The sequence below is a fragment of the Asparagus officinalis genome, chromosome 7 (assembly GCF_001876935.1).
Source record: "Asparagus officinalis chromosome 7, Aspof.V1, whole genome shotgun sequence".
NCBI classification, from domain to species: domain Eukaryota; kingdom Viridiplantae; phylum Streptophyta; class Magnoliopsida; order Asparagales; family Asparagaceae; genus Asparagus; species Asparagus officinalis.
This window is the reverse complement of record NC_033800.1, coordinates 91,638,926-91,653,957: the sequence shown is the minus strand read 5'-3', so window position 1 is coordinate 91,653,957 and position 15,032 is coordinate 91,638,926. Positions and strand designations below refer to the sequence as shown.

General features: G+C 37.1%; 1 protein-coding gene and 1 long non-coding RNA gene across 2 annotated transcripts in view; both read right to left on the bottom strand.

The window, feature by feature from the left end:
• Positions 1-5,952, bottom strand: part of LOC109848971 (PP2A regulatory subunit TAP46) — a 14,635-nt gene extending 8,683 nt beyond the window's left edge. The window contains exons 1-4 of the mRNA XM_020418722.1: positions 5,685-5,952; positions 5,460-5,582; positions 1,772-1,858; positions 1,531-1,635 (exon numbers count right to left, since the gene is read on the bottom strand). Of these exons, the coding sequence (XP_020274311.1) occupies positions 1,531-1,635; positions 1,772-1,858; positions 5,460-5,582; positions 5,685-5,783 (414 nt within the window). The 5' untranslated portion in view covers positions 5,784-5,952. The remainder of the gene's footprint in view (positions 1-1,530; positions 1,636-1,771; positions 1,859-5,459; positions 5,583-5,684) is intronic.
• LOC109848561 lies at positions 12,849-13,418 on the bottom strand. The gene is made up of 3 exons (XR_002248839.1): positions 13,378-13,418; positions 13,192-13,260; positions 12,849-12,896 (listed from the first exon to the last, which is right to left on the bottom strand). It is a non-coding gene; the product is annotated as an uncharacterized LOC109848561 (long non-coding RNA).

Here is a 15,032-nt window from a genome sequence, read left to right as displayed (position 1 = left end):
CGGCCGCCATGTCCGACATGGCGGCCAACATTTAAAACACTGTTGAGCATCTTGGTAGTTATGGACCACCTCATTGGGTATAGGTATTGGTAGTAGTATTGATAGTTTCAGCGATTTATGTATACTTGTGTAGGATTTTTATACCACCACCTTTAATTATCTAGAAATAAATTATTTTTTTATTTTTTCCTAGATAATGACAATAATTTATTGACATTTATAATAGACAAACTACATGTCAAACTAAGATAAAATATGATAATTGATGCAATTAACTTTAACAACAGGAAGTGGAAAATGGGTTAGGCCTAATGGCTCCATGTTAAAGAAAAACAATTCACAAAACACTTTTGAGGTCAAAGATTCCCTAGATTCTCACTAGGTAGACAAATTATTGGTCCGGCTAAACAGCATCTAGAAACATAGACAATAAACAACTCATTACCGAACATAAGGACACGGAGAAACCTTTTTCTCTTGATTCTTAGTAACAGTTTGTTAGCCTAGAAAAAACATTACAGGTCAGATATAGATCGACTTAAGAGAACTGTTGCTCTTTCTTATAGGAATCAGGGCTAGGGGCTTCATTTATGTTGAGATGTGTCCACAAAATGACCTTAGGTTCACAAATCATTATATGAAAATATCACCAAGTAGTACAATTGTGATTGGAGTTTCAAAGAAATTCTGATCGAAGGTCAAGCATTAGCAAGTTCTTATTGGATCCAGACCTAAACAAACCTTGCAATGAGAATCCTTCTAGAGACTCTAGGCTACACTATAGCTGCCCGAGAAATGCAAAACCTCCTTACGGATCTTTTATTTATTTTTAGTTAGATCAGAAGATTCAGAACCTTATTTCAATAGGACACTTATATTATTATATTTATGTCATAGTTATATTTTGGTTGGAACTCTATGCTTGTTAGAGCTGTAGTTAAGTAGGAAGTACAAATTAAGTTCTTTTCCTGTACACTTACTAGAAATCAGGCCTATGAAAAGGCTGGTATTCAACTAATATTTAATTAATTAAACTTGTTAGGTTGTTCTTTTCTACTTTCCTAACCCTTCTTCCTTGTTTAGAATCTTCTCATTCCCACCACCTTGGTTGAGGTTTTAGGGTGAGATATTGTTTAATTGGAGGGGTGTAGTTCTTTTTCTTTTGGTCTCTAGATGCAACTCCAGCCTCTTTCCATAGTTATCACGGATATATTTTTCGGGATTGCTTTGTGATTTTCATTCCTGTAACACGTGCCCATTTATCAAGCAATTTCTGAACCTTATCAAAGGAACAAATGATTCAACAACCAACAACTGAAGAACAGGGATTTACCTACAATTAACTTATCTAAACACAGATGCAGAATTGTATCCATTTAGAAAACTAACCAGCTTCATTCTGCTCAAGTGGAAGGAACAACCATTACTCTGGAATGGTTTCAATTTCGTTTCATATATTATGATAATGAACCTTTAGATGTCATGATTCATAAATCAATTAATTAGATTAGGTAATCTACAAACTCTAACCTTCTTGGCTCGCCGAGCTGCAGCTGAATCTGCACTGCCATACACTGAAGTTTCTATCTCCTCTTCAGGGACAAGCTCTAGCGCTTCACAGATTGAAATAAATTCCTATGACAACAAGAACATGGAAAAAAATATAACTGGTCAAGAAGATACAAAAAGCAAAAAGTAAATAGCAGCATTACTAGTACAGCATTACTAGTACAGATATCAGCCTATCCATAATACCAAAAGTAAGGCTAACCTTCAATTGATTCTGAGATACTTTAATACCCTGCAACCTATCATCTTGTGCAACTTTTTCAGTCAATTCTCCAAGATAAAAAGGGACCTGAAAATGAGAGTTTGATAATAGTATCCTTGTGCCAAAAGAAAGAAAATACCAGATCCCAAAAAAACTCCAAGCACACGTGCCAATTCAAACTTCAACTTGAAAACAAGGAAAAGAAGATGTACAAAGAAAGAGTACGAAACTTATGGTTGATATCATTACATAAGAATTTCTTGTTAGGTCTCATGTTTATAAGCCTACCATCTAATCTGGTTTTGATGATTAACAAAAAATTTCTAACATCGTTTGTCAAGTATTTGTATTTGATTGTTAGGTATCCTACACAAAGATCCTCTGTTAGAGGTTGATTGGAATTGTGTCTTAACGACGATATTTTGGCGGTTGGTGGAAATTCGGAATGAAGCCCTTGCACTCAAGTCAAATACGAGATAGTGCTTCATCCTCACTATCAAGATTAGGATCGTCCAAGATCAAGCTTCATGCAGATTGATTGTCTTGGGTATAGTGTTTTTATGTTTAGTTGTATACTTTAAGCTCAATCATACACGTACACGTTTTCTTGATTTATCGTATCATACATCCATTTGGGAATATATTGTGTTTTTGGATTATAGACTAAATAATACTATTTTACATCTTTTCTAAAGTCTATCAATTCATTAAAAAAACTCAAAACTTGTTTGAAAGGATTCCATCAAGATCAAGTTTTTAACGAGTTAGTATTCTTAAGCGTTTTGCAAAACAGCAAGTTTTCACAAATGGAAAATAATATTTTAAAAATTTATTCTCTAACATGTTTATTTTCATATATATAAACATTTTCCCAAGTTTTACTATTTTTGGAGTTGATTTTTTATTTTAATTTGAATTTAGAAAATCAGCTTTTCAAAATTCAGGTTTCTGTGAATAGTATTATCGATCGACCGATTGGTTTCATAAGTCGACCAATCCTCTTGCATCAGTCAACCAATGTAATTTTTAAGTCAACCGACCAGTGCAAATTTTTCAACCTGAGTTTTTCAGTCTCATCAATCGACTGATTACTTGTATCAGTCGACCGATGAAGTGTAGTCAGTCGATTGATTTTTCTCATCAGTCGACCGAACGATTATTTTTCTGTAACGACTAGTTTTTGTTAAGCTTTGTTTTTTAGGCTATAAATAGTCCTCAACCCTTAGTTTTTTAACAATAGTTTTACAAGATAGTTTTGGACAGTTTGTTTCACGTTTTCAAATATCAAAGTGTGTTTTGTTTGTGTGAAGGAAGTTTCACAAAGAGAAGATCTTAATTTCGATTTTGAGGCGTTCAACCTCAAATCTTCATCTACATCTCTTTATTTTCTTTGAAGAAGTTTTCTAAACTCATTCTCTAGCTTAATCTTCATTTTGATTCGTATATATACAAGCTAGATTTACTTGAGTTTAATTTCGTTTTGCTTACACTTGAGCTTTAGTATATCACATATTGTATATTTGGGTTGTGAGTAATTCATTAAGTAAGCTTAAATTTCGTTCACATCCTTGTTAGAGAACAAATCTTTATTTGCACTAATTATCGAATCACGTTATAATACACAAGGACACTTAGAGGAGTGGTTGGGAGGGACCGGGGTCAATTCCAAGATGAGTGGGTTGGTTGCAAAAACCTAGAAAGAGGTAGTTATTCCAAGCACTTGAGGAAGGTGACACGGATATGCTAACACTTAGATGAGTGTCTTGTGGGATTGACAACGAATGGATTGTAAACGTTATCGGTGAACGTTAAAAATCGTTATTGTGTAGTTATTTGTGATAGTGGAGAATCTCTTCAAGGTGAGAAGCGGAGACGTATGTCGAGTGTTAGACCGAACTTCGTGATCATATCATTGTGTTTGCGATTGTTTTGGCGCACTACATGATTTTATATCTTGTGCATGTTTATATCACCTTTTGGTTATTTGTTTATCCTTGCATATATCTCATTGTACATCATATTACTAGGATAATAATTAATAAGTTTTAATTTAGCATCAAAATCGGATTAGATTAGCAATTACTTTCAACCCCCACCCCCCAACCAGGGTACTTTCATTTCCCACAAGAAGCAAGACTCAAAAGCCAGAGCTCCCCAAAGAATTGATTATGTTTTTATGAGCAGCTATCAACTGTCGCAGCAATCTTATACATGGAATACTTTTTTATCTTTGTAAATCTTCATTAAATCTCACACTTTATTTGGTCAGAGTTAGTTACAGGATTTAAAAGAAAACCTGGTTGCGCGAGATATCTACATCATTTTTTTGGTGACTCGTTATTCCAAAAGAACGAAAATTTTAGCATTTTTTCCATTAGATTGTTTTCTAGATATATGTTACATTAAACGCTGGGCGCTTCTAGGCGTCGGACTTAGCGCCCAGCGCTTAGTCGCCTAGGCGGGCATCTAAGCGGTTTTTGGACGTTTTTTTTTCTTTCTTCATTTAAGTGGTGGTCGATGAGGTTTTGCTGAAGGTCAGAGGAGATAGTGGAGATGTTCATATTTGGAGGTTAATTGAGTTTAGAGGACGTGTAGGCTATGACATATAAAATCACAATCAAGGCCTATAGGGTGCAATCCACGTAAGCAGACAATGCTCCCCTAAACGCTCGTAAAATCTAGATGGGCAACCTAAATACCGTCTAGACGCTAGGCACTAGTTAGTCGGTCTAGGTACCGTCTAGGCCTAGGCGTACGCCTAAGCGGACTAGGCAGAGGTTTTTTAAAACAGTGTTCTAGATGGACTAAAGCGTAATCTGGGTTTCATATATTTTTAATAGATGACATCTATATAAGGAGTAGGTTTCAAATTTCAATAGACAAAAATTTTGGGCTACAGTAGTATAGGTACTTTAGCAGTAAAGAAAAGGTGTCAAAGCTGTAAAAAAATCCCTAACAAATTATATTATCCCCCAGTTACTGTCTTATAATTGAATCAATTAGTTACTTGCATTACCAGCTTAGATTTGACAAATCCTTTCTTCCATTAAAAAAAAGATATTAGGAAGAGAGAGAGGAAAGGATTTAAGAAATGTGGAACCATGAAGAGATGCTAGACATGAGTTCTATCCTCTGCAAGGCCACCTTCTATGCAGTCCGCCCTTCACTGAGATAAGTCCACTCTACCACCGAAAAGTCTTATGTTTGTATTCGAAGGTTTAGTCTTGTGATTTATTCCTTCTCGATAGCTGTTGAACTCTTTAGATCAATGTTATTTCCAATTTAGATGCTTGCATTTATAAAAATGGTATCATGGATTCAGCATGCTTCATTAACTACACCACATGGCGATGTTATTTATATTTGTTGTTTGGCCATCCTTATTCAAGTGCAAGAGTCAAATATAGCACCACTTACGTCTATGAGTCGCTCACTATTTCGTAAATCATAAAAAAAAGAAAAAAGACGCGGTTCTCCGTCAGCGGCAAAGGGAGAAGTAAATTTATAAATGAGAATCGAAGCCACAACCCCCCGCGCAAGATCATAATATGGGGCACTAATATTGGATTTTCATCATCCCATAGAGGACCCTAATATTCTCACTAACCATATCGAAATCCTTAAAGTTTATTACAATCTGTTATATACAGCTATAACTCGTGTGAAGATGGGGCAAGAAAACACTTACTAGGAGATATTTCAGATTGGTGGTGCTGACGTCATCCTTCGACTCGTTCGAGGAGAATAACCCTAGCCTGCTTACCATCTCGTCGCAGCGGCGGAGTGCCTCAATCCCCTTTCTCAGTGTCTCCTGATTTTAAGAAGAAAAAAACCTTTTTTTTTTTAATATCAACTAAAAACGAAAAATTTAGCAGACGGTCATCAATAGAGGGTGGAGAGAGCAAAAGATCACCTGGTCGCAAGAAGATTCCGTGGCCATGGAGTGGATCTTCTTGGCCTGATCGAAGAGCGCGGGAAGGGGGATCTCGTCCATGTTCTTCGATTCTCCCATTAGAAAGGGGGTCGATGGAGCGAAACCCTAGAAATCTCGGTGCTGGTCTAAAGCAAGGAAGAAGACGACGTTAGGGTCCGGAAGAAGGACGAGGGGAGTTGTAGAGACGAGATTTTCAAGGCGATGAGAATTAATGAATGTTATATGTAGAAAGAGCTGGAAGCGGAAGGAAAGAGGACTACGGAAATTGAGTTCCTGTGAACGGGTACGAATCACTCAGCGGGTCGGGTCTGATGAGGTCGTTTTTTTAGTAATTCGTTTAGGCTGATGAAAATACAAAAAATTTAATTCAAATCGAATTCGGCCCTGGGATTACCACTCGAATTCGTATCCGAATTTCCAGAGGGAAAGAGGAAGAGCGCAGGGGTGTGCAAAGCAGCCGCCGGTCGGTTTTTAGTAAAATTTTAACAAACTGAACCGAACCGTTTATTATTCAAAACCGAACCGAACTGCCCCAAGTCCGCTCGGTGCAGTCCGGTTCGGTTCATTCGGTTCCGACTTGGTTATGGCATGACGTATTCAAATTGGATAGTGTAAATTTCATGGTAGATGAACTATTAGTTAACATAAACTTATAGAAAGACTTATTCTTGCTTAATTTACTATACAACCTTTATTTTGCTCTGTTACTAATCAAGAGCAAATGTTTTTTTTTTCAATTTTTGCCATGAAAATTGGAACTGAACCTTCTTTCAATAACCTGAAAGAGCAATGTAAATGCATAATATTGAAAAGGAAGATTGAATACTCACCTAAAAAATTAGGATAGTCTTGAGAATGCAGTTTCATAGCTTGTGAATCAGCTAGATAAGAAGGTTGACAATAATCAAATGATCTTGACAAATAGCTTGAATGAGGCAAGAAAATAATCAAATAACTTAGGCAATGAGAATACTATTTACGAATGACCAGAAACATGTTTGACAAGGCAAAAAAATAGTAAATTGTTTAAAGCAAGTACATAGGCCAAAGGCCTATGATATATATTTATACTAATCAATGTGAATAGGTTGAGTACCCAAGAGTCACCCTCACTTAATGGGGTGTTACATCACCATAATGGGGTGTGAATGGAGGGATAATGAGGGGGAGGCCAAAGGCCTCCCTCATCTCATAATACTCCCCCTTATCCATCCATTACCTTGGGTTTAGCTTATGAACACTTCAGGGTTCGTAAAGCTAATGGGGTGGATACTTCTGGATCCAGAGTAAACTTGTTTGCCTCGTTAAAACCTTAGCTGTGGAAAACCCAGTGGGAAAAAACCATCAGCCTAAGGAAAAAGAGTACAACCCATAGGTTACTCCCCCTGAACCATACAAGCTTCAGGCTTGTAGGTCTTTCAGATGTCTCATCCCTATTCCTTTTACAAGTTTTACAAAAGTACATCTAGGCAGAGCCTTAGTGAACAAGTCAGCTAAATTATTACATGATTGGATCTGCTGTACTTTAACTTGCTCCTCCTCTTGAAGATCGTGCGTCCAGAAAAACTTGGGAGATATGTGCTTCGTCTTGTCACCCTTGATGAAGCCAGACTGAAGTTGAGCAACGCAGGCTGCATTGTCTTCAAATATAGTAGTTGGCTCAAGGTCACCAGTCTTCAGGCCGGTAGACACTAAGATGTGCTGAATGACAGAACGAAGCCAAACACATTCTTTGCTGGTTTCATGGATCGCGAGGAGTTCGGAATGGTTGGATGAGATTGCTACAGTGGTTTGCTTGACAGACCTCCAGGAGATGGCCGTACCACCGAATGTAAACACAAATCCGGTTTGTGATTTCTCGGTGTGGGGATCAGACCTGTAACCTGCATCTGAATAACCAATTAAGGTGGGAGACCCACCCTTCGGGAAATATAATCCCAGGTCTATAGACCCTTGGAGGTAGCGCAGAAGATGCTTAACTCCATTCCAGTGGCGTTTTGTGGGCGCTGTACTGTATCTGGCTAGTAGGTTAACTGAAAACGCTATATCGGGACACGTACAGTTAGCCAGATATAGTAGTGCTCCAATGGCACTGAGGTAAGGTACTTCAGGACCTAGCATTTCCTCCCGCTGCAACGAACCAGATCTCAATGCGCAAAAGAGGAAGGAAATATTTTTTTTTATGGCTCAGGGATTCAAGAACACTTCGTGCTGATAACGTGTTTAAAGCAAGTACATAGGCCAAAGGCCTATGATATATATTTATACTAATCAATGTGAATAGGTTGAGTTCCCAAGAGTCACCCTCACTTAATGGGGTGTTACATCACCATAATGGGGTGTGAATGGAGGGATAATGAGGGGGAGGCCAAAGGCCTCCCTCATCTCATAATATAAATCATGTTCTTGATAATGCCCTGAAAAATCTATCAGCTGCCCAAAATCAAACTGAGAGTATTTGATAGTATCAAATCAAAAACAAAAACAAGTCTAAAATTGATAATTCGGTCATGGTGATCCAATGTAGAAGATGGGTCTTAATAAGCATGTCCATCCGGGCCGGCCTGGCCCGGCCCGGCCCGAAAATCCGGGCCCGGGCCGAGCAAAACTGAGGCCCAGATCCAGGCCCGGGTACCCCAGGCCGGGTCCGGGGTCGGGCCCGACCGGGCCGGGTTCCGGGCTGGCCCGGATTTTTTCAAATTTTTTTTCAAAATTTTTAGATTTTATTTAAATTTTTAATTATACAAAAAAAAGACAAGAAAAATAATAAAAAACAATAATTTTATTAATCACTTAAAATGACATAAATTACAAATAAAAAATGATAAAAACAAATTCTTGATTAATAATTAATAAATTATTTACAAATTACAAGTACAAATTTATTTTGGAATTAATCGCATCATAATAAATAAGTAAATCCCAACTAGGTTGGCACCTACTCACCTATATCACTATCATTTGCAACTATTTCTAAAATAATTCTTTACAAATTTTAAGCTAAGGCCTAAGATATGAAAATTACAATTTATTCTTTATATCTATCTGCTAGTCCCAATTCTTCAAATTTATCTTCAATTCCAGCCATCCGATCGATGCCTTGCATTCACTTCTCGTACCTCCACCAATCTTGTAAGCACATCACTGCTTCTACAGTTTACGGATCTAAGCATGTCCTGTGGTCGTCGATCAAACGTCCTGCTGTGCTGAAGACGGATTCTGAAGCTACCGTCGAAACCTGCATTGTTAGTAAGTCACGAACCATGGTGGAAAGTATAGGATATAAAACTGATCCATATACTTTCCACCATTGTAAAATATCTAAAGCATTTCCTTGACATTTAACTAAAGAAGCAGAAAAATATTCATCTATTTCAAAAACCTCCAATGATGACGATCCAAGTCCAGATCCACCAGTTAGCTCAGCTACCATTGCATACGCATACCTATCAAAACTTACATTTTTACCTCGGGATGAGCTCGAAGAAACCGAAGCTGTAGACTGTTGTGTAGCTACACATCCATGTCTAGCTGCATACTCATCATATAAGGTTTGAAAATAATTTCTAATAGCTAAATGATGAGTAGTAGTAGTAGTAAGGATGGTTCCATCATCTAAGTCTATAATCTGATTACCATACAATGATTGTAACAAACTTCGAAGGCCAATATCCTTCAAGCATGGATCAATAAGAACCCCCAAACCAAAAATATGAGGAATATGCCTAAAGTACTTATTAAATTTGCTCTCCATTTGAAAAATCATAGGTCCAAAAGTATTATCCATACGATATTTTTCAAAAAAAAATTGAATATTTAAAATTTGTAAAGCAGCTAAAGTAATGGTTGGATAATAACAGTCAGATAATAACATTGTAGCATCATAAAAAACTTGTAATATTTCATTTAAATTACATATAATTGTCCATTCATCTTCAGTTATTCCATAAGTGCTACCAGAACTAGAACTAGAAGCATAATAGTTTATAAAATCAGTTATAATGTCTTTATATTCTATTGCAACATTTAACATTGCATAGGTGGAATTCCACATATGGTAAACATCTTTTGGAATTAGTCTGGGCTTTACATTTTTTCTTTTACAAAATTGTTTCCATCTTTTAAGTCTTTATTCAGAAGCATTATGCATGTAAGCAACTGTTCTAACATTTTCTATCATGGGTTTAATTTCAGTAAATGCACTTTGAACAATTAAATTTAAAATATGACAGATACACCTAATATGAAAAAGATCACAATGACATAGCAATGATAAAGTTGATCTGATAAAATCAACAGCTACATTGTTATTACTTGCGTTATCTAGTGAAAGAGAAAATATTCTTTCTGAAATTTCTAATTTCATAAGTTCTTCAATTATTAAATTTGCAACATTAATACCAGTATGTGACTCCGCTATTACAATAAAAGAAACAACTCTTTTAAACATTTGCCAATTTTCATCAATCCAGTGTGCTATGATACATAAATATCCAGTTTGTGCTCTAGATGTCCAAATATCAGAAGTTAAAGAAAATTTACAGTTTAAATTTTTAAAATAAGAAATTATTTTTCCTTGTTCCTCCTGATAATATTTTAAAATATCACGTTGACAGGTTTGACGAGAATTTTTTTTAAATGCAGGATAAAAACCATCTCTAAACATATCTTCAAATTCATCATCTTCTACTAATTTAAAAGGAAGGTTTTTAAGAATGATAAACCTGATTACGCATTTCCTGACTCTGGCAGCATCATAGTTCCAACTACCGAGACTACCAGAAGAGGGGGATTGAGAAATCATAGATTGTCGGATATCACCTTGAGGAGTCTGGCCTTTGTTGTGTTTATCTAAATGGCGTTTGAGGTGGTTGGTGCCGCTCTTATGATGAGCTTGAAAAATCTTGCCGCGCAACGCACACTTAGCCTTCTGAGTGAGGATCCTACCGTGTTCATCCTTGGTGACGTTAATCTTCTCGTAAAATTCCACACATCGGATCTTGGCCTTTTAGGAGCTCTTGGTGCAGATTCGTCGCCACCGGATTCGGGATTAACTTCGGTAGGAGTAGACCCAGTAGGATGACTCATTTTAGGATCGGGAGATAAGTTTTGCTCTTCATAATCAGATCCGGAAGCCATTTGATGAAAGGATTAGAAAGTATAAATAAGAGAGTATAAGAGAGAAGTAGATGAGTTTTGGTGTGAAGAAAACAAATGAAAACCCCCCTCTATTCACAAGTAAAAAAATAAGGTTTCCTAGACGGAAAATTCCGTCTAGGATACCTAGAATTCCGTCTAGAATGCGTATTCTAGACGGAATTCCGTCTAGAATACGCCTATAGTATGTTTCCGTCTAGGATGTAGTATTCTAGACGGAAATTCCGTCTAGAATACATTCTAGACGGAATATTCTAGACGGAATTCAAAACCGTCTAGAATACATCCTAGACGGAATATTCTAGACGGAATTTCCGTCTAGAATATTTCATCCTAGACGGAAAAAATTTCCGTCTAGAATATTTCATCCTAGACGGAAAAAATTTCCGTCTAGGATGAGTATTCTAGACGGAAATTCCGTCTAGAATACTCATTCTAGACGGAAATTTATGATTTTAATTTTTTTTATTTTTAAATTATCCTAGACGGAATTTGAGCATCCTAGACGGAATTTCCGTCTAGGATGCTATGCTACAGTGGGTTTTTTTTTTAGAAATTCTACTTTGAGTGCATGTACACAATATTTAACAAAAAAAAAATTAATATTCATATCCAACACAATCTAATTATATTCCAATATCAAATCCTATTATATTCAAATAATACATTCACCAAAATAGTAGAGAGATACATAAATTGTTTACAAACTTTTACATAAATTATTTACAATGGCTATGACACTGCAGAAGCTTCTTCAACTCCTTCCCTATACATTTACTCAAGCCCTCTTCTTCTCCTTCTTCACCTTCTTCCTCATCATCCTGAGTGTAACATAAGGACACAAGTAATGCATTAATATCAAAGAAGTGAACAAAGAATGTGGAGTGTAAGATATAAGATGTGTATGACGAGCACTTTCAAAACTATTTTGTATATTGTTATATGTTTGATTAAGTGTATGCACATATCAAAGAAGTGAACAAAGAATGTGTGGCCGTTGAAGTGTCGGACACAGGCTGCTTCATGATAGAAGTACCCATGTACATGTCCGATGTAAACATATGCAATAACCCAGTAAACTGCAAGAACCCACAAATTTCTAAGAACCCAATAAATAATGGAAAGCATTCATGCAAGGAACTACATGATTTAAAATGAAAGAACATTAATTGTTAACACAGGCTCTTGCAATAGATAGAAAATAACCAAATATGCACATGTATGGTATGTGTTTGCGGAAAAAGTTGCTGTATTCATTGCTGCATTCATTACAACTTCAATCGTTACAATGAAATAAAAAGACAGCCTTTTTATAAGACCGGTACACAATGAAAACAAAATAAATACAACTCTTTTCAAACAAACGCAAGATCTGTTCATCATCTCTTGCTTGCGTGGGTCTTTTGCCTGTGACGGGGATGTTGATATCCGTGGACCACCGGGGCACTCAGATCTGGTCCGAGAAAATCGGGCAGAGTTTCGTCTATCCGCGGAGGGATTTAGAAACTTCTGATCCCGAAAAATCGGACAGAGCTTCGTCGATCCGCGGGGGATCTAAGAAGCTATGAAGCTTATATCTCGGCTAAAGCGAGACACCAGCTCTACTTAGTATCACCGCTAAGGGGCAATACTAAGGAAAAGAAAAAGGGGGAATGAAGAAGAAGGCTCCTTTGCTGCAGAAGGCTCGCTCACTCCTCGATCCGGCAGGGCTTCGCCTAGGCTCTCCAAAACTCCTCTCCTCTCTCTCTAGCCTTGCTCCAAGACCAAAATAACAGAGGAATGACAAAATGCGCATTTCACAGCTACATCAGCATATGTAAGATATCAGTGATACCAAGTTGTTTGTCATTATAGTCACCTCCATGCTCTATGTTCAATTTCTGTCTCTTTACTTCTCTAATATTGTCTGCTTCAGTGTAACCAAAGGGTGGATATCTCCACCTTTTTAGTCAACAAAAGGAAGGAGATAAGAACAGATAAACCAGAATAAGTTACGTTCCAGTCCTTCCAATTTCTCTTTAGTACAATTATTGCCTGAAAAGGAACTTTTCTTTTAAATTGTCATAAAAGTATGATCCAAAGAACAGATAAACCAGAATGATGAAAACCCTATTATCAGAAACATGGAATTTACCTTCATGTAAATTTCTCTTCAAAGAAACACCATTTTGTAAATTCTCTTTGCTAGCAGCCTAGCACTCTGCCTTGAGAGAGGATTAGCTTTATATGGCAATTCAATGCCTGCGAATATGACAATAAATGCAAGCAAATTATCAAACAGATCTTCTTTTCATAAAAGAAAAAAAACACAGTAGATCAAATAGATAACCTGAAGAAAAATTCGTGTTACGACATGTGTCAACTTGAGACCCTTGTCTGTTCTCATCAGCATTGTGATCTGAACTAAGGGAACCGTCATTAGTAAAAGTATTACTACAGTGAATTAAGGCCATTATAACACATATTAGCCAAAAGAGCAAAGCACATATGCAAATTGAAGGGTGATCACTATAACCTGCTATAGATTGACGGCCTTGCTCCCGAACACTAAAAAACATAGCATCAATTAGATTATATTATAATTACTAGCGCAGTGAAATCAAGTCTAACTTCTGACCACCTAATTGATTAGATTTAATTACATGAGTTGAAATAAACTCTGGTAATACCAAGCAGAAGTTGGGAACTTGAGATACTTAGGACGATTGCATCAGTTAGATTTAACAATGGTGCACAATGTAATCAAATTAGGCGATATTATTATACTAACAATTGTTTAAGAATAAGCTGAAATTTAACTAGTTGAAAGCTAATAAAATAAAATTAGATATTATTATACAAACATTTCTTGATAAATGCATTAAAAAATGATGCACGAGCTTTTACAAGATATTAAGATTCAAGCATTTCCAGGTGCTTGTATGTAAATTATATATAACAGGTGAATTGGTTAGGGTAAATCTCCACTTCACATACTCAACGTGCATGTTAACAAGAATGATGAAAGTCTAATTGAGACGGAAAATTACCAATCAGCATGATGACAAGCCTACAGGTTAGGCAATTCAAGGACCCCATTGGGTTGAGACTTTCAAACTACATCAAACTGAAGCATTGCATGTTTAGATTCATGAAACGAGCCGGTTCAATGATTTCAAAATAGACCTTTGTGATGTAGCCATGGTCACAACCAATTGGGATGAAGTTACAGCATGGTCACTCAAGCATCAATATCCAACTATTGTTGACATTCAAAATTAATAGTCCAAAATTTACATGCTACCATAGATTATAAAGAAAATAAGTCGAATCTCGAAGAACAATGCTAAAGCAATTCCGAAGAAAGATTATACGTACATGTTTCTTTCAACTGCTGAGCACTCATCTTATCAAATAAAAGCATCCTCTCACAATACTTGTTATACAATGTGCTAAGTAGAGATCTCAAACATTGTGCTAAGAACAAAATAGTAGTGTATTAAAAGGTTTTTCAGTGGAATTGGCTTGCAATTTGTGTATTGACGATAAAACTTGTAAATCAAATCCCTGTATAATCAAGAAACCCTTCAGACCCCTGAACCCTGAGTCAGCCGACCGACTCACCTGCAGCGTCCTGGGCTCCTGCGCCTCCGACGGCGAGGAATCGAGCAGCGCCCGCTCGAGCTCGGCGAGGTGGCCGGCGAAGGAGGGGGTGGGCTCCAGGGAGAAGGCGGTGATGATTTGGTGGGGTTGTAGGGGTCGTCGTCTCCGTCGCTCGAGCTTTGCGTTCGACAAAGAAGTGGTGTACCAGGCGAGGCTGTAGCCTGTGAAGAGGACGAGAGGGAGGAGCCAGAGGTTGAAGAAGAGGGAGAGGAGGAGGAAGAGGAGGCCGAGGATGGTTCCGATGAAGTGGAGGGTTTTGATTTTGGGCGGAAATTTTGGTGGGGAGGATTTCGATTTGGGGGGCGGAGGGAGGGGGGAATTTGGTATTTTTTTTAATATGAGCCAAAACATCCTAGACGGAAATTTCCGTCTAGGATGTATTCTAGACGGAAATTTCCGTCTAGGATACCTGGTAATATTAAAAAAAATAAAAATACAAAAATCGTCTAGGATACTATTCTAGACAGAATTTCCCGTCTAGAATATTTTATCCTAGACGGAATATTCTAGACAAAAATTTTCCGTCTA